General features: G+C 43.7%; 1 protein-coding gene across 12 annotated transcripts in view; it reads right to left on the bottom strand.

Moving 5' to 3' along the window:
- Positions 1-23,081, bottom strand: part of PTPRT (protein tyrosine phosphatase receptor type T) — a 432,503-nt gene that overhangs the window by 112,721 nt on the left and 296,701 nt on the right. For all 12 annotated transcript variants that reach the window (XM_090152290.1, XM_090152287.1, XM_090152291.1 and 9 more), the window contains exon 10: positions 695-896. In XM_090152290.1, the coding sequence (XP_090008416.1) occupies positions 695-896 (202 nt within the window). The remainder of the gene's footprint in view (positions 1-694; positions 897-23,081) is intronic.

The raw sequence follows: 23,081 nt of genomic DNA, 5'->3' as shown, positions 1-23,081 counted from the left end.
AGGGAAAATACGCAGCGCTGTGTATTTCAGCATTACAAGTGTCCCAAACGTTTGATTTGATGTCACTGTGATAGATACTCCAAAAACCATCCGTTAAGAACCTGGCTTAGTGAAATTCTAATATTTAATTCTGCACACGTTTGTTCAATGTCATCTCAACCATCACCTTACCCATTTGAGCTGTTGGTAGCCATACCAAATTTCCTTTCTTCTCCTGAGTACCCAGGCGCTTTCTCTGCAGTGCCTCCTGATTTCAGGGCTTTGACGTCCTCGTCTGCCTACCTGAAGCCCTCTCTGTGGCCTTACTCAGGAAAGAAACCCATAAATACAGTTTCTCTTCTTCATTTTCATCTCTTTCTGCTATTAATTCAATTACTTCACTACTTCCGTTTTTGGTGCGTTCTTGAGATAAAGCCACATTTTTGAAGGAGCTTCTGTGACTGAGCATATAATTTGAATAATCTGTTGTACTGAGAGTTCATCTACTGAATTAACAAAGATTCCCATCTGAAATCCTCCTAAGGCATCCACAAATTAACCTCTGCATTTGTAATCTGAACGAACATGGATAATAGATTGCAGTCCCTATGAAACTTGTGGAGGAGACACCAAGCTGAATGCCTTTTTGTTGTTTCACAAATCTAAAGAACAAAGCCCTGTAAAGTTCCTTTTTTTGTCTTCCCCAAAGCAATACCTGAAATCTTAGTTGCAATCCGTGTTGTGATGGGTGGCCCAAAGCCCTTTACTGTGCTGGCTTTGATGGTGAACGAATACGTAGTCCCTGGGTATAATCCTACAAAGAGGTGATGCGTTTCATTCCTTAGTTTGAAGACTTTCCCTCTTTGGCTGGACAGGTCAGCACTGGGATCCAGAGACCCAACGGCCTTGTAAGTAATCTGCAAATGAAGAACAAGGACAGTAAGGTGATAGGAGCTTCTGCACCCAGCCTCTGTCTGCACCCCTATTTCACTCCCCTCTTGGAACTCAAGGTCGAAAATAAAAGGGCAGATATAAGGGCAGCATCTCCTAGTGAACTACCCTGTGTTAGGATACTGGCAAGTGAACATCACCATTTTTCCAGGCTTTACTTTGGAAGAAGCTAATTTCTTCTCTCCACTAAAATCTCAGCATGTGCTGATATACAACAAAAGCCACCAAGAATTGCTTTTTGTTCCCAACCCCAAACTTCTGCAGCTGAAGCTGAGCACAGCACAACCTGCAGAATTTCTGTGACAATTTCCCATACAATCCCCACAGCACAGGGGAACTTTTGGTGCACACAGGGATACATTTTCCAGCAAGCAGTTGTTTTCAGGAGGCTTTTAAGAAGAAACAGGAGCCTTTTACTGACAACAAAATTGGCCGAATTCTTCTCCTATGCTGAAGACATCGTGCCAAAACGAAAGACTGAAATTAAATGACAGGTTCACACGAAATAGATATCACCAAGCCTTTAGACAACAGTCCCACTCATTTTCCTTGAGCTCACGAGACAGCTGCTGATAGAATTTCCCAGTTTTAGCCCCGGACTGCAGGCTTACACATGGCACCATGCCTGGGAGCAATCCAGCCAGGCCACAGCCCTGCGTGCTCTGCACTGCTAACGCACCTTCAGGGGAAACCAGGCTGAACCTTTGAAATTCTGCTTGAGCTCCATTCTGTTTACCCACGACAGCCCCTCTGATAGGCAGACACTTGCGAGGAGAGCTCATGACTTATTTACCAGCCAATTCCTTCCTCACCTTCCAAATTCAATCCAGAGGCAGCTCAATTTCAACTGAGCTGTCAATATAATATAACGCGCTCCGCTGCTCTCCTAACCTTTCCTTATATTATGGGATCCTCACTTATTTGTAATGAAACACTATGAATAAATCAATGTATGTTAATATATGAAGTCTTCAATATTTTATGAAGGACTCCATGAAAATCTAATTCCCAGCTTTGCTGAAAGAGCCTTTGAAAATTTTTAAGTTGCTTGTATTGTGACAGGAGGAAAATGTTCTGTTTAAAGGAAAAAAATAAATAAACAATATTTAAAAGATGGGGCTTTAATAGTAACAGGATAAAAAAGGAAATATAAATAAGCAGCTTGTAGGCGATCCCATTGCAAACCTGCTAACTTTTCCAGGAATTACAACCAGCTTTTAAATTTTTATTGCTTGATAGAAACCTGAGAAAGAAACAGAACTTGGTGCAGTGATCATTGAAACAAGGCAATTAAATGCAGGAGGAGAAATGTTTAGTCCTGCTCCTTGTCCTCAGGCACGGCGAGGTGCACACAAGGCACTGCTGTGGCACTTGGAGGGAACAGCACCCGTGCACCTCCACCAGCAGAACCTGAATGGGGTCAAAGACCTTAAACACAGAAATGTGACGCAGCCAAGGCCCCAGCAAACTCCAGAATGAAAAATGCATGCATTGTGTTTGTTAGGAACGAACTGATGCAGTCCGAATGCTCTATTTGTAAACAGTGTTAGAGAAGTGACAATTGTGTACGCTTCTGCAGGAGAAAGAAATAACGAGGAATTTGGGAAATGGTAAGGAACATCACAAGGACACCAGGCACCACGCTCACGGGGAGTCCTGTGCAAAACCACAGTTGTTTGTTTCCAACACGCTGCACAGAAGGCCATAAATGGAAGCGGAAAATGAAACTGTCCTTGATCTGCATTTAAATAAATGCATTCACTTACCTTTACCAGTTCTAAAGTTACTACAAAATGAGTTATTTTTCTTCATCAGTATACATGCGTATCCCCTAAAGGCAAATGGCTAAAAATGTTTTTGAGAGAGAGGAAAAAAAACAGTAACACGGAAAATCACTGATATAAAAAAAAAAGAGGGGGAGGCTTGCTGCTCACTAAATGAGCACAAGGGATCTTAAAGCAGCATGGGTTCAACTCATAAAAAGTGGGAAGGAGAAAGCAGCACTTGGGAGAACGCATCCAAGATTATTTGAGGTTACAGCTTGGGCCAATTTTCAGAAAGACTGTTCACTCACATCAGTCATTTCCCCAGATGAGTTTTTCTAAGGGTATGTAAACTGCAGGAAAGATACATTCCTGCCATAACCAAACTGCAAGATGGTCACTGCAGCAGACACCATTCACATTAATGTGGATCTCACTAACCCAGGTGAGAAAGAACAATCCTTGTCCCCAAAACATGACACTTAATTTTAATATGGAAACAGGGAGAAGGGAAGTAAAGAGCAGTAGTACAAAACTGCCGGTGTGTGCATGGTTATGCAGCATTTCATAGGCAGAAACAGGAGATGGGTAAGTGTGACTGTGCCAGCAGACACAACTTGTTACCTGCCTATTCAGGTTGAAATTTCTTATCCAAAACAGTGGTGATGCAGTGGCACAGCTGCCAATGGAGGTGGTGGGGTCACCATCCCTGGAGGTGTTCCAGATCTGTGGGGATGTAGCACTGAGGGACGTGGTCAGTGGGCACGGTGGGATGGGTTGGGGCTGGACTTGGCAATCTTAGTGGCCTTCTCCAACATCACCAAGTACATGATTATATGATTTTATTGCTCATACAAGAGCAACTCTCAAGCTCTTCTCTGCTGCCCACACTAAGAATGATGCAGTGAGGGAGGTACCAAGGGCCAGAGGGCAGCTGAGCTCCCAGCTCTGCTGATGGCCTCCTTCACAACCATGTTCTCTGAGCCTCTGTTCTGCCATTTATAAAATGAGGGCTATTACACTCCTCTGCACGAACATTTTTGAGGTCGAGGGCTTCTATGCATTTCCGTAACTGCTGAGTGCTGATGGTTAAGCAGCAAAATCTCAGGTGAAATGTGAAGCGGTCCCAAAAACAGAGCACTATTTGGAAAAGGAGGCAAATTCTCTTTCAGCTCAGAATAAAACAGGATCATTTCCCCTTCTACAGCAGCCAGCCAGGCTGCTTGCTGCTGTCCACCCCCCAGCCCCACTGCTCAGGCCCCCCAGGCTCACCATGCACTTCTCATGGCCAGAATAATCTCTAATTGTGAAGGCTTTGGTATTTCTTCACCAAAAACATCTGCAACGTGCTACAGCATGTATCTGTGTTTCCTTACAGAACAAAAAGATGCTGTAACATATCAGTTATAGATTGGGCCTCACGTATAAGTAAGTGGATGGAGCTTTTCTGTTTGTTTTTGCAAACTGTACGTGTATCACCACTACTTTTCTGAAGGCATCAGTGTAGACCTGCCCATGAATAAATCTGTCAGCAAAGCATCCTGATGTGAAAAGCTCCTGCAGGCACTGACTGCGTTCTCATCCCCGCATTTCTCTAAGGAGTCTTCCCTGTGGATGGAAGAAAACAACACCACCACACTGCATTCCCATCCCAAATCCAGAGAGTTTGTCAGCTCGGTGCTGGCTCAGGTCGTGCACCACAACCTGTCAGAGGCTGACAGAGCACAGCTGTGGATCATCAGATGATGGCAAGGTGAGAAGATGCCAACTTCCTCTGAGCTGATATAAAGTTTTGAAGGAGGAGAAATTTCAGGGAATCAAATGCAGAACATTTTTCAATAAGAAACCATGGAAATTTCTGACTCTATAGAGTCATTTCAAAATGCACTGAAACATGTGTGGAGAAGAAATATGGCATTTCCTAGAATAAGAAGGCTGCTGAAATAAGCACCTGCTTTCCTCGCTGGTATGCTAACTATTTATCTTCATTTCTTGTTCCAAGTGTCAAACCATTTCATTACAAAATAAACAAGAGATTCTAATCTAAGAAAATGATCTGACTCAATCACCAGACAACAGCTGCTCCAAATTATTTTAAAATAATCTATTTTAAAGACAAGTCGTGTCATATAACACTTGTATATTCTGAAAAAAAAAAGAGACAATAAAATTAAACATTTAAAAACCTAGACAGAAAACAAACAGCAAGAGGCTCGAAAAGAAGAATTTCGCTTTGATTGAAAATATTGAAAATATTTGTTTTGACTCTGATGCAGAATAAATGCAGATACAAAGAGGAGGAAACGTCTCACAAGACTGAAGCTCTATGTTTTTTAACCAGCTCCCTGGTTATCTCCCGCACAGCAGACAGCTGTTATCCTCTGAAAGCCGCCCCTCCCTGCGCACTGCAGTGGCTGTCCTGCATTTGCAGACGTTATTTGGAATTTACATTTCAGCTCCAGAGTGACTCAGTGGTCTCAAAGAAAAGTTTTAGTGGCCAAAACTTTCGGTACAGCAGCTTCAGTGGAAAACTGCTGTACGGATCACAGCAAATGCCAGTCCAGGCAACTGCACAGCGAGACCGAGAAACAGACAAACACATCCTAAATCTTCCTTCCATTTTCTTCATTAAAAAATGTTTCTTAAATTGAAGCATCAGGAGTAGTAAATTGGAAGTAATCAAAAAGATCAGGAAGCAGAGGAACTCAGGGAGATAAGCAAGAGCCACGTCCCCAGCACAGCAGGAGGATGAGCCCCTCCAGACAGCAGTGACATCCCAGGGGTGCAGAGAATGCATCCAGACTTTGCTCAGTTCGGTGTCCATCTGAACTGCCAAATCTGGCCAGGCAAGTCCAGATTCCTCATGGATAAAATGTAGAACAGGTCAAGAGAACAAATTCTTTCTGATACTTTCTAGTAAGCTAGGGGTTTAGTTGATTTCCAAGTGTTTAGTGACATATCTGCTGTGATAGACTATGGAGAATAAACCACAACAGGTCAGTGTCAGAAATAGGATGGTTACTGAGTTCACTCCTTGCTGTTTAAGCAGACATCCAACCCACGCCAGTGCAACCAGTCCCACCAACCAGCAGCTCCCCTGTTTACTCCATCCTACTCTGTGTTTCATACAATTTTAAGTTCAGAACAGCAACCCCTTGAAATCATTGACCAAACACTGTGTTAACAGCCACAAAATGAAGACATAACACTGAGAGCAGGAGCACAGCTCTCCTCTCCTTCACAGCGCCTAATTTAACACAATTTGCTGGGGAAAAGTGAATGCTTTACCAGCTGTCATCATCTCTGACTGTAAAACTTCTATTACGATGTAAGACTTCCATTGTCAAAGGAAAGACCATAGCAGAAATAGTAACTAAACTAGAAAGCACAAGGCTGTTCTGCCCTGCAAATCTTTCTTCAGAAGGGAACACATAATAGAAGTGTAATCAAGTCCTTCTTAACTTGTGTGATTTTTCTCTACCTCTCAGACGTACGGGCAACTGTGTGTCCACACAAAGCAAAAGGGCATTGGAACTTATTACCATGGGGGTTCATCAGCATTATTATATATAACACCAGTAATGGAAAGAGCAGCTGAAAACTCAAGGTCAAAGAAAAAATTACCCTGTAGGTTTTGTATTGTTAAGAACGTGGTAATTAAACAGCAAAACAGACCATCAAGAGACACAACCATTATCCTTTAGGTTCAGACATTCCTTCGGAAGGATGCATCATGGCACAATCGTGAAGACCTAAGCTCACTATTACAATAAACCATGATAAAGATGTCCTCACTCTGTTGTAATGGCCCTTCTCACCCTCCAGTACCGTGCACGAAACCCCCAGGGAGCCCTGAATGGCTGTTCAGATTCTCTTTAATCCCCTTAAATAAATAAATTAACAGGGAGATACTCCTCTCCAGCCATGGCTGTTGTAGCCATTTGATCTTCCTGTACATCAGCACATTCAGATAAGCTCTCATACTAATGAATAATTAAGTTATTAGGATTTCATGTTCAATAACCTTAAATGTGAGGGCAGCAAACTCTAGTGTCTCAGGATTGAGAGCTTGCAGTCAAGGCAAAAACAAGCCTGTATGGCCCTCCTCACTGAAACCAATAACATCACTTTGTTAAACCTTTTGTCATATAGAATTAATCAACACTGCTGAGCAAACTTGGTCTCTACAGCCACATTCATCACCAAACATTAGGACCATTCCCCTCCGACTTCAGGGATCACAGCCTGTTGGAATGCAAATGCTAAGCACAGCTGTTAAATCAAACACCACTTTGTAGACACATTATACAACTGTATATCTATTTTCCATTTTTGTCACAGCCTGCCCAGCAGTTCAGTGAAGGCATCTGAAACCTATAAATCCATTACATTATCCCCTGTATCCCCACTGATGTTTTATATCCCTGTCTCTATAAAGCAGCCTGTCCTGCCTCCTCATTCTCCCTCACACAACCCCTACCACCAGGGGATACTTGGATCTGACAGCTGGCACCATGTCCACCTTTTCAATTAGCAGCATTTCAGGACAGAGCTTGCTCCTTGCTATGGAGAGAACTGGAGGTGTGACAAACCCACCACATGCACAGGTACCAGCATCAGCAGAGATATCCTGAACCGTGCCTTACACCTTTCTGAGCCAGAAGAAAAGGAAACTTTTCTTGGGTTATTAATGCTTTTTCAATCCCTGGCTTGAGAGACAAGACCTGGAATAGGATTTTTTCTAATCCATGGGTCTTTTATTTATCCCTACCCCAGCACAGCAGCTCCCCCCACCCGCAGACAGCCACCTCCTTGCGCTCCTTCATACTCTGGCTTCCATTTCACAACAGGGCTGGCACAGCATTCCCCAGACAGATGAGAAAAGTTTGTTGCAGACAAAGTGTGATTTTCCAGGACTAGAATTCCTTACGCAAGTCAGGAGTGCACAGAGAGAAAGGGTGGGATATCAGTGCTGTGCCTGCAGATGGATGGGAGGGGAAGCAGCCAAGAAGCATCGTGATTGAAAGTACCTTGGGAAACAATAGGCTATTTCATTTTTAATCTTGCTTTACATATTCCACTCTATGCTCTAATAAAGCCTACAAGCAAATTTCATTATTCCCCTGTTTCCCAAAAATAAACACAAATAAACCGATGCACTAAAGTCTGACAAATATCCTTGAACTCAAAGTTATTAGAACATTTCCTTCATTTCCTGAGTCACTGCCTGAGGGAAGCAGTGCTCCCTGAGCCAGGTGTTAAGAAGCCATGTGCTTTACAAGTTAACTATGCAATTTATTTATTGTAGAAGGAACCAGCTCTAGTTGGCAGTGCCTCCTGGATGGTATTTCTTTCAGTTCAGTTGGGGCCAGCAGGGTACAGGTGAAGCTGCTTCCTGAGCATCTCGTGTGGTACCACTTCAGGAATCACAAGCCTCACAAATACCAGCTCATACCGTAACTGGATTGCTCTGCTGTGTTAACCTGAGTTCCTGAAACACGTAATTTGAATCTGAGTGTGTAACATTCATAAAATATCTAACATCAAAAGCAGCTTGCGTTAAAATCCGAAACAAGAGCACGAAATAACCAGTCCCAACCACAGCTTCTCCTGCTACTTTCAAGCTGGACCTGACTACAGAAGGATTAACAAAACATTCCTAAAATGACATACATCCCTTACCCTTAGCCCAGTGAGCTGGAGCTGCTTGTCCCCAGTCACTGCATGCCAGACTAAGCCGTGATGAATTAATTGCCCTGTCCTTTTCAGTGACATCTTCTAGAATCAGAGCTTAAGCTGAATATAAACAATTAGCACTGCTGAATTCAAACCTGACAGCCCAACACCTTCACCCAGCCTGGAATTTAGTTAAGAATGAAAATCAGCTCCTTTCTTCTATCAGCCTCTTGCTCAGGATCATCCTCAGCAGCACAGCACAGAGAGCTCCCAGGCATTTTAAGAGAACCCTGCAATACGGGGAGCAAGTTACAAAGTAGTGTCATCATCAGCTGTGACCCAACAGCAAAGAGCACTCCATGAGACAGAGCCCAAACTTCCATTTCCATGTGCGTTAACAGAGGTGTTTGCTTTCCTGATGGAAGCACGAGACCGATCCCCAACCAGGTGTGCCATCCTGAGATGCTGCAGAGCATGCCTGCACCATAAGCAAGGAACAGCAACTAATGGAGAACCCTCGATTTATCTCACAAAACATCACCTCACTGAAAGAGGACATCTTTTAGGAGGCAGAGGAGGAGACGTGTCAGATCAGCTTATTCAAATTAAGTCCACAGCTCCTCCAAAAAGATGGGCCCTGCAGTGGGTAATATGACTAACACAAGCCAAAGCTGCACACGTTGGTCAGATCACAGTTTAAACCCCCTACCAGGCCAGGGGAAGCTCTGCTGAGGCCTTGGTGACATTCACATTGAACAAAAACAGCGAGAAGAGCAATTGTACAGCTGAATACCTACCAGCAGCATCTCACCTGCTCACAACAAGGACGTTTGGTACAGCATACAAACTGGAAGCACCTAAGCAAATGTTTTGAGCCCAGCAACCTACTCAAACACGTATTTATCTTTCTTTACTGCCAAGGGAACACAAGTGCAGGACCACGTGTTCATCTCAAAAGGAGATGGATAAGTGAATCAAGCCCAGAGCTGCTCTGTTAGGATAAGATACACCAACCTATGAAAAGGTCACACAAGTAAAAAATGACCTTAAAAGAAGGAATCGTCACTAATGATCAGAACTCACTTGTAAACCAGCACTGCCCAGGACCCTTGCAATTTCTCTCACACCAGCACCATAAATCAAAGTCCATTTTTCCATGCTGCCTGTCTGGTGTTCCTCTTACAGCCTGCACCTTTGTCTTCTGACTTAACACAGAACTGAAACACCAGCATTTCAAGCACTAATTACACATGAATGGAAGACGTCAGGCTTGCTGTGCCCTGCTGCTCATCCAATAACCTGTTTTCCTGTACCTAGCCAAGTTCTTCAGACACTACTGACTTCCGAAGATGAGCATTCCATAGCAAGCCAGAATGGCAGAACACATTTAGATGGAAGGTATGCTTTTTTTTGTTTGTTTGTTTTTTGGCATAGTCTGTTAATAACAAAGGCAGTGATTGCAGTTTATACGTCTCTCTCCAGTTATGCCATCCAGCTGTCCCACCTTTGGATTTTCCTCACCAGGGAGATAAAGCCGTGCACAGTAAGTGAAGGCTGAAAATAGACTGTGCAGTTTCCATACTCATTTTCCTATTTTTTAAGGTAATACCTCCCCACTTCCCATCCAGCATCATTCCCCAAGATATACACTGCCTGGTCACAAAGATTTTAGAAACTGCTCCAGGTCAATCTGTTACAATTCAGCCTTACAAAGCAGAAGGGAGAACAGCCCAGTTCCCCCCACAAATGCACACCTGCCATAAATAACAGGGCCAGAACTTTCTCTTGAAGCCAACATAAGAACCCTTGTTTAAATGTTTTGAGTTAAAGCAAATAAATCCACTGAACTGCTTCGGACAGCAAAAAAAAAGCCAAGTTGCTTTTTGCAGAAAAATGGTCAGCTTTTCCAGCCAGATAACACAGAGTAAAGAACATAAATTTTTCTATGCAAAATATTTGCTTGGGATTTAGTGGTTAAGACGCTGCCTTGCATAACAGTATTTTCAGCAAGACCAAACATATTTTCCTGAGTAGCTTTGCCAAGGTAGACAAGGTGAAGTTCTCAGGAATACTGCCCAGCAATCCACGTGGCTGTCAGCACAGGGCTGCACCTGCTGGTCCCATCCTGCTACAGCAGTGCCACTAAAGGTAAGGACTCAGCCCATCGCTTGGGTATGGAGCTGGGGAACAAGAAGGACTGCAGGAGGTGTACCGGTATGCAGAGCAATGCTGGGAGCACAGCCCACACTTCTCATGCCCCCCATAGTGGGGAAGGAACCAAAACAGGGACCAGCTGTGAGCACACAGCTTGTGCCAGCTGCATCGGGAGAGCCCTAGGGTACAGCTTTAGGAAACCCTGCAGCTGCATGAACAAAAAGAAACAGCATCACAGCTGAGCACGGCCCCTGCCAGACTGCAACGTGTCCCTGTGCATGGCAGCACAGGGATACAAGGAGCCCATGGAGCAGAGGTGTGTGCCACTCTGCTCCCACCAACCCCACTGCAGAGCTGTACAGGAGCTGAATGTGAGGGATAAACAGCCTGCCGCTCCTCAGCCCAAAATCTTTTCTGACAATCTTTCTACATCTCAAAATACACATTTTGTATCATCTAAACCCTAAAGAATTTCTCCTATGCTCTCATTTGAAAAAGCCATTCAGCTCCCCTATAAACATGAATTCCAATCACCCACAAACACCCTCCCTGGCTGCAAAGTTCCTGCTCTCACTCAGGGCCATGAGGCTTTACGCCGTGATTTTGCTTTCCACACTAAACAAAATCTTTCATGAGAAAGAAAATGAACCCTATGCCTGAGACATCGAGGCCTTTAAAGAGACTTCACAGCATTCATACCCCGAGGGCCTTCATTTGTGCACAGACTGTTTGCAACTCTCACTGAACAATGTCACTGATGCCCGTTTCTTCTTGAATAAATCCTGGACCTAATTTTCTGGTGTCCTGGGGGGAATCCAAAGTCAGGGGAGAGCTGTAAGTCTTCCATCACCTTGGAGAAGCATCTCTTGTTCTTCAAGATGTAAGCATGAGAGGAGATACCTGTGTTGTATTTTGCAGATGCATTAGATGCTACATGAATAAAATCCAATTCCTGGCACGGAAGAGGTCTTCTCCAATTAGGTTTGCTGCAGTAAGTTTTCTAGACCATTCACCTGAACTGCATTTTCACAAAAGCCACAGGCTATAAAACACATTGTGTGTAAAGCAAGTTAAAAGCTCCTACCAAAAAATGAATATTTTTAAGTGACTTTCCACACTGAGGTGTCTCAGAGCTGTCCGTTAGATGAAAATGAAACATGTCTCATTGAATCACTAAATACTCTTTGCAGAGAGGAAAGGCACGTGGCAGCCCCACTATGGAGAACACGTTTGAGGGTCTGAAGCTGAGTGAGGCAGCATGGCCCCTGTGCCCAGAAATAACTGGATATTATGGTATATTTTACATTGGAAAGCTTTGGTTGTAGCTGTGTTATTTTGTTTCCCAAATGCATATTCTGGAGACCAGAGGAATGAAAGATCTCCAGATACCTTCTAGCTCCAATCCTGCCCTGTAGTCAGCTTACAATCCACGTAACACTTCTATTGCACTTCTAAACTATTTAACATGCTTTGCAAAACTCCTGGTGGAACACGCTTGCTGTACTCCATTACTCCTGCCAGCACCTGTGTTCCAAAGGAGTTAAAAAAACATTTTTGTTTCCTATCACAATGGTTTGCTGGATTCTTATTTCGCATCATCCATAGGAAGAGTCATCACCCCTTATTATCAAACATAAATGGTGTTCATTTGAAAATACACAAGATAGGCTCCATCCCCTTTCCTTTGTTCAGTAGCAGCAGTCCAAGCAGTCTTCACCCCTCTTTCTTATGACCTATTCCTCCCGATGCACCATAGATTCTTGTGATTCCTTTAGGCTGCATTAAAAGGCATCACCATTAAAAGAGTCTCAAAAGATCAATTTTTAAATAGACTAATTTACCCTTCCAGCTTCCCTTTTAGGATAATCTAGCTCTGCTTCTTTCCCTTTCACTAATGAGCTGGAAAATCAAGCACCAAGCAGCTGGCTGACTTTGGCTAGCTCCAGCTCCGCTTTACAAATAGGAAGCAAAACCTCTTTCAAGCTCTGCTTTGATTCTTGGTCTTCTGCTGAGAGCCCCTCCAACAGTGCTCCACTGGCACTGATGGAACTTGCACCATTATCTCCTACTCCTTTTTACCCTCAAAAGTGTTTGGAGAAGCCAGAAGTGAAAGCAAACAGCTTGGCCTCTCCATGACATTGTCAGGAAGGGCCGGGAGAAGCCACAGTGCCAACATCACTGCTGTGTCAACGTCTGGACGCAGAGCTGGAGCAGGTGGCAGGGAGGAAGCCAACAGCTTTTAGTTTGTCATGGCGAGGAGGTAAACAAGGTTAACTGCTGCAGATGTAGACTTCATCTCTGCGCACCGGGAATCACACAACAAAAACAGACTGGAAAGATGCTGGCTTTTTTCAAAACGCACCTCGTTAGATTTCAATTAAAAAGCAAAACTGGAGGAGCAGTGAACACAAAACAATGGATTCTCTGCTGAAGATGAAAATATTTCCTCCCTCTTGAAGGCCTTCTACTCCTCTCTCTCTCCCCCGCAGTCCTGTGTTTCTCAAACCCATCACTCTAAGCCATTTCTCCTACAATGGGAGCACAAGGCAAGCAGAACCCACCCAGGCACTGCGTGCAGCACTGCCACCACAGGCATGCACAGAAGGGACACTGACCCACAGTGCTTGGTACAACTGTCTGATACACCCTATCAAACAAGTCTGAAAGGTTTAATTTGCTGTATTGAGGTCTCAGACTCCATCATAACAAAATTCCAGGGAAGGGATGAGGCCAGGGGCTCCTACAAATCGAAACTAGGGAGAGTACACACACATTGCCACAGCAACCACAGGATTCAAGAATCTAAATGACAAAACTGTACAAAAGCTACACATTTCCCAGCCTGAGCTGCAGTAACATCAATACAAACATTCAGAAAGCTCTTGGCTAGTTCAGGCCTAGGAATTCTTCCAGTCTCAATTGCTTCCCAGTTTCACTCTCAAAGCCTGTAAGGTTCTACCCCAAATAGCATAAGAATGATCACTTCTTCCCGAATGCATCAAAGCTGAGTACAGTATTTTGTGCCACGGTTTTTTAGCTTGATTTCCAGATTTCACAGACCCGTTGTGTGCTCTCTCAATCTATTCCATCAGCTGAAAGATGGCAATAGGCATGGAAAGAGAAACAGAAACATCACATTTAGCCATATGTGACAGGTAGTGGGAATGTCTGGTGGGTGCTACCTACCCTTGCCCTGAAAGAACAGCACAACATTCTATAGAAGCAAAATGCTCCTACAGTGACATCTTGAATTATGCTTTGCAGCAATCTCAAATGGATTTAGCAGCTGCTCCTGGACTTCATGCAATATTCGTGCCTTTTTACCAACAAGCATTCAGACTCTGAATAGCAATAATGAGAATGGAAACTCAACTAAGGCTCAGCTTTGGCTCCTAAGCGTAAGACACGAGTAGGTTAGCATCAAAATGTGGCAAACTGGAGTGCAGACACCTGGGCCTGAAAAGTCACGCTGGAAACTTATTTTAATAAGAAACAAGGAGATGCAGCATAAACTAATTTGGAGGTTTAAAAGAGTAACAGATTTATGAATTCACTGGGGAACTGGAGAGAGTCATCATGCAGTAATGGAAAGGCAGTTTTTATATTGATTCAAATTAAGGGTAATTTATTGAGAAAAAGCCATGATTTGCATGAAAGATGTTGCCTAAAGACACAGCAGTCTAAGCATGTCTTGATATATTTCATGCATACTGACACAGACTGGTGCAACTCATCCTGCTAAGTGAATCAGCGAGCTGCACCGCTTTGCAGTGATTCCCTTGGTTTATGATCAGCAAGAGAAAACCAATCAGTCAAAAGGCTTTGCCCCGAGATAACTCAATCCTTTTGCACTTCAAGAGCAACCTCTCCTCTTTTTTAATTTGGAGCAATCTGATCCTTCTTACCCACTCTGTCCCTCCCAAGCAATGAAATGGTGCTATGGCTGTGGGGTGCACCAGGGCCCTTCCTCAGCTGCCTTCGTCCTCATGGGGCCTTCACTGAGGAGGTCATTGCCACAGGAAACAAGAGAGTAAATGAGAACCTTCCTCAGGAAGCTCAGGTTCCCATCTGGGCATATACTTCAGTCCCAATAAGATCAGTGCTTTCCAATCAAAGCCACTGGCTAAGAGAAGCCACTCTCCATGTGGAAGCTTAAGTCTTCCAGGTCTGGTGTTTCTCAAACTCCAGATTTGAATCTTATCATAGAATCATTCTACGGGAACGGAACCTTAAAAGCTATCTAGCCCAACTCCTCTGCAATGAACAGGGACACCCACAGCTCCATCAGGTGCTCAGAGCCCTGTCCCGACCTTCAGTGTCTCCAATGATGAGGCACAGTTTGTTGGAGAGATTGCAACAGTTTCAGAGAACCTCAGAGATCTCAACACGCCATCATTTCCTGACCTAAACATTCTGCCTCCACTCAGTACCAGGATTCCCCCAGCCAGAGTGATGGGAACACAACCACAGGCTGCAAATACTGAGATCCAGCTGAGTGCCAGCAAGACCAGGTAGGCATGGTGCTGATGGCCCAGAACAACATTTCCATTCCTAGGCTGTAGCAAGGAACAGCTTCCTATGTGCTCCCACCACCACCAGCTGGGATGTAGTCATGCACCCCAGATGTCAAACTCAACAAACCTACTTCTTCTGGAGCATCTTACTGCAAAGAATTCCTGTTTACAAGAAAGTTTGATTTCAATAAATGAGTGTAAGAATCCAGAAGAAAGGTGCACTGCATACACTTGCCTTCAGCAGACATTACATCCTGCCATTACTCCATCACACCACAAATGAGTTCATCAGAGATGCAGTCTCCACAAGCAGGCTATGTGAGCAGCACGCTGGGCAAGCATGCAAGGCATTGATCTCACTAGGCTAAATGCTCACATGGGACATCAGCCAGTTTCCATTTGCACATGCATGCTCCAGGAGTTAAGGATTTGATAGAAGCAATCACTCCACAGAGGCAGAACGGGGCCTGAGCAGCCCAAGTTTGCATTTTGCCTTTTGCATACACGTGGTTTAACAGCAGAGAAGCATGCAAACAGAATTCAGACAGCTTTATCAAAACCTGACTTCTGGGGAAACTGCTCCATGGCAAACAATAGTAGGAAGCAGGATTCAAAGTAAATCTTAGAGCCAAGGAGAAAGCCCTTGTGATGGGGGAAGTGGCATGAAATGCTGAGAAGCCTCTTACAAAGAGAAATTATCACACTGCATAGATGGCAAAGGGAACATCTACATTCCCAGTTCGTAAAAAGCAGTAATTAATACAGCCAGAGAAAATGTAAAATTTAATGAATAACTGAAGTGTTCAAACAAATTGCCAGTTTAATAAAGCAGAATGACAGAGGCGAAGTGTTGGGAGTACAATCCCAAGGTTCTGTTAGCAGACAGACAATTCATGGATCAAGCAAGAAGAAAAGGTGATTTAGCATCAAAGGAAATAATTACTCTTCAAGTAAATAAGAATTAGAATGAACATTTATACGGTCTCTTCCCCTCCTCTGAACATCTCCAAAGCTCAAATCTATTTTGGTTTACACACTTAGATAATTAAAGCTCTAAAAAGAATATAATTTTTAATGGGCCATTTCTGGACAAAACCAGCACAGCTTAAAACACACCTAACTACTTTGATTATTACATCAAGTTTCTATTAGCTTCCACAGTGCAGTAAGTTCAAAAAAACAACTTGCCTCCTGCTGATCTAGTTATGATCCTGTTTTTAAGCAGGTTTTAAAAATTAGAAATATATTGGAGATTCTCATACGTAATGGCTTGAATTCAATAAAAATTACACTCAAGTCAGTAAAAAAAATAATTACTGAGTCAAATTCTCATCTAAGACAAAGAGGAAAGCCTTCCCAAAGCTGCAGTGGTACCAGAGTTGGGCAGTTGGTATGGGCAGAAAAACCCCTTCTCTCCCCAGCTGCCAGCCCTACAAGTTCACATCTCATGTAAGTGCCAGGCTGGTGCAGCTCTCCTCATGTCCCATTAACATGAACAGCTCTGCAGGCCACACTGCATCCGTGAATCTGTTTTCAAACTCAGCTGCTTGTAATTAAGTCACAAACCCAAAGTGATCAGAGCACCAACAAAGAGGCCACGAACCAGACAGGTCTCCTTGCAAAAAAAAAATCACATCCACCTTCCTAGGTGACATCCATAGAGATCCAGCATTCCTAACTTACATTCTGCAGGTCCAAAATTTCACAGTCTGTTGGGAAGAACATGGTGTGACACAGCTAATAGCAGCATACCTGGAACAGCATTGCACAAGTCAAGATGCAAGCTGAAAACGCAGCCATCAGGGAATTAGCCTGACCCCACAACGTTAACAGAAGCAAACCAAGCTGAAATAACTCTTCAGAAAAGCACCACTTTGCATTCATTCAGCATGTCATCAAAACCTCAGGATGGCTCCCAAAATAAGAAGCACTGCTCCCACAATTAGGGTATAGCTATGCATTTCCATTCCAGACACGCATACCGTGTTTAGAAGTACTGCACAATGAGTGCTCTAAGTGGGAAGAGAAGTAATGCAAGTACAAGAGCACAAGCTATACTCTGACACAAAGTCATTATTTTTTAGTCTCTGATGTCTGCAAGACCTGCTCACAAAATTCATCTGCAGAGAGAGCACTCTTTCCACTCTTACAGCAATGAGGATCTGCGTAGTTTCAGATCCTGTCAGGCACGGGGGCTTCTTCCACACTCCTTTTTTCACTCCCAAGCACAGCTGCTTCTGTCTTCACTTTAACCCTGAAAACTAACCAATAACCTGAGAGCACAGTTGTTTGAAACACTTATGCTAGAAACAGCTGGGTGTAAGATGAGGTTCCCTGCTCAGGCCCCCCTTTACAGCACCCAGCACCTGAGATGCTGAAGGAGCTGGCACATCTCCTAGGACTGGTAGCTGCAAACCAGGAAAAGAGAGAAGAAAATCCAGTTTTGGTTAAGAACCAAGCAAAACTAATCAAACTTCAAGTCCACTCTTATTAGACAAGTCTGTCATCACAACTAGCTAGAAGTTGGATGTAGATACAACCCCCTTCCAAAAAAATAAATAATAGCCAAGCCTGTTCTTACAGCATATCTTCTCCCAATGAAGGTGAGAGCCTCAGAAACCACTCCAGAAACAGACTCAGATACTGCTGCATAGAAATTCAGGCTGTTGAGCTACAAAACAGTATCTACCCAACAGCCCAGTTTCCAAAGCCTTTAGCATAAGGCACGAACACCTCAGCTCTTGGTGGTCACCCCTCGTCCCTCCTGGGGATGCCTGACATTGGCATCTGCATGCAGCAGGCTCTTGGCAGGGATGTTAAGTTCCATTTCATAGCAGAAGACTGCAATGATACCTAACAATATTCCCACCCACTGAAGCACATTTCACTCCAGGGACTTCTGTGTGAAAAAGAAACACTGTTGAACAGAAGGCAACATATCTTTCTCCACGTTCAAATCCAGGGACTTGTTTGCTTGCAATGACAAGCAGAAAAAACAAGTGTCACCTCAGAGCAGAGCTCTGTCACCTCATCTGTTACCTCCTTTAAAATAAAGACTCTCTGAGGGGCAGCTGAGACTGAATGGGTTGTACCAGATTGCAGTGCATTTAGCTGCTGGCAGTATTTATAATCAGGAAGGTTTATAAGCAGAAATATTTATAAGCAGTAAATTTAGAGGTTGACATGTTGCTAAAGCTGTGCTAAACACGACGTGGTGCACTGTCCAAATGCTGCATCCCCTCAGGTGAGAAGGGGATGCCAAAAGAAAGCATTCTCACAGAAACTAATGCCTGTCCTCCTTCAGTATGAGCTCCCAAAAATTATCTCCAAAATTTTCTAATGGAAACTAAATGGAAAGCAGAATTAATTTCTACTTTCAGGCATTCCACCTTTCATGTCCAGAAGTTAGTATGGAGATTGAAAAAAGATCTGTTAACTGCTTTTGCAATTATTTTATTTCATTCTGCTTCTGGAAGGGGGGGAGAAAGAGTAAGATGCAAACATGTGAATGCTGAGGGACAACATGCCAGCACTTGGCTATCAGGATGCGCAGCAAACAGGTCTCCTAACAACCAGCGCAGTGCATCAATACCAGCTTACTGGTTCAGACTTCCTCTAGACTTCCTTATCTATGCCAGCACAGCATGTGAATTCAGGAAAGGCTTGGGACAGACTCATGAAAGTGCACAGAAATGCTGAGAACCTCCTGTCTAGGAGGCAATTCAGCCAATCTCATCAAGGACTCAGCTTACAGACAGTAACACAGACAGAGCCAAAACACATTCTCCTAACAACCTACAACGGACCTACACACAGATTGTTGGAAAAGATCATCAAAACACTGCTGTGCTGGTCATTGGCATATTACTACTTGCACGATCGAGGAGGCACTTCCAAAATAACAGACACTCATTCTTAACAGACCTGCTGTGCAAAGCAACAACTGGCAGAGTATTTTTTTCCTATGCTTATCTAATTCGAGACAACACTGAAAATCCTGTGTGCAACTGCAAACAAGTCCAGATGTAAGTTCAGCTTCAGCATGTTTCCAATTGTCTACCAGAACAGAGGAACTTCTGTTGGGCTTATCTCATTCTTAATTGATTAATCACAGGCAAGGCTCCCACCAGCAGTGTGTGCCCCCAGCATATCATTAAGGATTATGTTCACAGATACTCTGTTTAGACAGCACGGCGTTAAATCCCAGCAAATAATTTGGACACTGAGATGTGCACGGATCCCTTTAGGAGTAAAGCTGCTAAAACAATTGTGTAATGATGTGAAAAAGCAGTGGGTAAACCACACGTCTGGATTCTTCTCGGGCACAAAAGCTTCACTAGGGCTTCCTCTTTATCTCAGTTTTGTATAAAAGAAAAAAATATAGCCATTGCTACCATGCATCTCATGTTAGAAGCGTCAAACGCATCATTTTTCTTCTTACGAGGAGCTCGGGGTAGCAGAACACCAGCATGTTCATGCAGCAGACAACTGTGGCTCACCAGTACCATCTCTTTGTATGACAACTATTAGCACACTGCTGTGGCTGCAAGGAATTCCTCATGGAAAGGCTGCTTGCCTGCCTGTATTTAAGGCTCTCCATAAGGCAGCTAGGAGCAGATGCCCTCGTGGTTCCGTTGCTGCTGCTGAGATTACACAAGTTAAACTAGTAGCAGGTAACAAGGGACTTCCTCAAAACTCTTTCAGAAGCAGCTTTCCTGGTGCCTGATTACCATGACAGAAGGAACTGAGAGGCTGAGAAGCTCGGCTGACAGCACAGCAGACCTTTGCCTCAGGCAAAGCAGAATGAATTTCCCTCGTTCCCAAGTCAATGCAATTTATAGCCCAGGGCTACGTCTCATTACTCCTGCCCAAGCCAAGGTTGTTGGAACTTCAGTGACAGTTCAGCAACAGACTTCTCTCGCTGGCACTCCTAAGGCAGTAGCCACAGTTTTATTTAGCTGGAAATCTGTTCTGCTGTACAGAAAAGTTTAGAAAGGAAGAAAAACTGTTCTGAAAAGCGAAGTAATACATAGCAGATCTTATTAAAGAATGTTGTGGTTTAACCTGGCAAGCAGCTGAACACCACACAGCCTTTCATTCACTCCACCCCCCTCAGGAGGACAGGGGAAAAAAGTCAATTCTACCTTTTTTTTCTTTCTCTTTTGTACTATTTTTGCATGATGTCATATGGTATGGAATGCCCCTCTGGCTAATTCAGGGCAGCTGGCCTGGTTCTGTCCCCCCCCTCCCCGCTAACAGGGCAGTACAAGAAGCTGAAGAACTGAAAAGTCCTTGGCACTGTACAGTGCTGCTCAGCAACAACTAAATATCAGTGTGAGCAGCACCGTTTTTTCTCCTAAAGCCAAAACATAGCATGGTACTGTGATCTGAATATGGGAAGAAAACTCTCCAACTGCAGTGTGGTGTTAGAAAGCAGCATTCCTTTATTCCTCACGATACATACCAGGTGACCTGACAAATCGAGCGTGCACTCTAAGAATTCAAGTTCTACATTTAAACAGCTAAGACATACACATCATAGAATGGTTTGGGTTGGAAGGGACCCTTAAGATCACCTCGTTCCAATCCCCTGCTATAGGCAGGGACACCTCCCTCCAGCCCAGGTTGCTCACAGCCCCATCCAGCCTGGGCTTGAACACTTCCAGGGAGGGGGCATCCACAGCTTCACTGGGCAACCTGTTCCAGTGTCTCACATATGCAATACAATGCCATACATATTCATTCCTTTCCAAGAACTCATTAATAGATGCTAATGAGCTTCTGAGCATGCACGGTAGGGGTCTACGGTGGTCTTAGACCACTACTTCCTCCTTATTTTTCTATCACCAGCTTCACCACTGTGACTTTTGGCTGATCTTTAGCTAATTCTTCCCAGTTTGGTGAATTTCCATTGCTCATTAGGCCATAATGAGCAATATCTATCTTACCGTACTATAACCTAAAACAGTATGAGAGATCTAAGGAAGAAGTCCTTGCATCTGGTGGATAAAAGCAGTCTGTTGTGATTCCAGTGCTCCTGGGAAGCAGGATCATTGAGAAAAACAAGGCTGTTCACACACCAAGCAAAGCTAAATCAGAAAGTTTTAGAACTAGCACTTACTGATTCCTTTTGCTAAACTAACATACTGATCCCTACTGCTAAGTGAGCTTATATCAGGACCAGACACAGAAAAAAAAAAAATAATCAACAGTTCCAGCTGAAAACAGGACAAACAACAACTAAGAAATGACAGTAAGCAGGGAAAGAGTTATATCTACCAGGCAGCACTACTTACACAGCAGCAGCACGGACAGTGTCACATAGCTCACTCTGAATAAGGAGCTAGGTAAGGATGCATACTTAAGTCTGGGTAATCTGCAGAACTTGAATAATTTCCAATTTGTCTGCATCACAAATAAGAAAACAACAAGATAATAATGCTGTATACTCATTGTGTTTTCTTCTAAATTTAATAGAAGCTTCACACTGTCACAAAGACATGGTAATGGAATAGCTCAGAAAAGGCTTTCTCAGCAGAAAAAGGAGCCAGGCACTAAAAGAAACAGCATCCTAGACCACATTAAGATGGAGCTCTACTTTCATGATCTGTGTTTACATTTCTCAATGCCAGTAACCAAGCTAAAAATCATTCTTGCACACACATACATGAGCTATCTAAAGTGCACGTCACTTCCTCAGCGCTGCTCCTTCTGACAGCACAGCTTGGAGCTACCATCACTCAGCCACGTGTGGGAGCAGTTCTGTGAAGGAGCTCACTGCGATGGCCTGAATTTGCCCAGCAGTTATAAGACCACATTTCTTACTCTCAAAAGCTGCCAAAATGAGCAGAGAAAGATCACAGATCTGAAATACAACATAGATCTAGATAGAAGCATTTCAGACTGAAGGGTGAACCTGATGAAGGAAGCGTTCCACACAAAATACAAGACTGGTGTTAGATCTTCAAGGGACAGGACTGAGGATAAGAAGGAGCTCCTAGAATTTTCACGGGGGAGTTACTTGGATTGGATTTCACTCCTCTTGAAGGATCAAATATATTCCTGAAATGATGGAGTTTGAAAAGGAACTTGATTCTCTGAGGACAGAGCCAGACCTTCTTCACAGGTATCTGGAAGAGAATATGGTTCACTGACTCAAGATCATATCTTCACCACATCCCTTATTTCAGCTCCAGGAGCACACAGAAGCTGACTCCAATATCAAAGAGGACATCAGGATACTACATTAACAAGACATTTCCTCAGCTCTTCTTTCTATCAGACTTTCCCGACTCCCACAGCTCTTTCATTACCTGATCCCCACCACCACTGGTTTTGAGATTCATGCAGGCTCCCATGTGTGCTGCCAACAGCCTGGGCATCCTTCTCCTAAATCACTGTGATTTTCACCAGATGATTAGGAACACAAAACAGAGCTGGCTGATGCTGCTATGCTCTCAAATTCTGATTTCAAGGTGATTTGTGCTCCCTTCCTCCTTGGTTTGTAAGGACAGGAGGGGAAGCAGCAAGCTCTCTTTTGTGTGCTTGGAGCCAAATAAGGAATTAACTTGCCTAGCACAGTATCTGCTCCAAAGTGTATGGTACCTCAGGAGGACAATCAATTTCATGGTTCTCTAAAGCTGATTGAAACATGATTACACAGCAAGCCATAGGCTCTTTTTTTCTAAGACTTGCCAACTGCCTGTACTTCTTAGGAACAATTACTACTGCAGGTGAATTCGGATTGCTACTGGGATGGACATTAGTTTCAATCTTATCAGGAAGTTTCAGACATTTTGGAGTACAAGACTAAGTTAATTGTGCCAAGTGTTACACAAAAGGAATAATCTGAAGAAAGTTATCTTCTAATGAACAGGAAAAAGTGGGTTAGGGAATAATCTTCCTCCTGTGTTGGACTTCAGAGCTAAAGAATGTATTTCATGACTGGATGATTGGGAGCATTTTCTGTTTTAAAACTTAGTTTAAGCCAGATGATTATTGCTACTTATGTCCCTTCCCAGCCCAGTACATCTCTTGCAGGAGA

The sequence above is a fragment of the Phasianus colchicus genome, chromosome 17 (assembly GCF_987193195.1).
Source record: "Phasianus colchicus chromosome 17, bPhaCol1.hap1.1, whole genome shotgun sequence".
Lineage (NCBI taxonomy): Eukaryota > Metazoa > Chordata > Aves > Galliformes > Phasianidae > Phasianus > Phasianus colchicus.
This window is presented reverse-complemented; position numbering and strand designations above follow the sequence as displayed.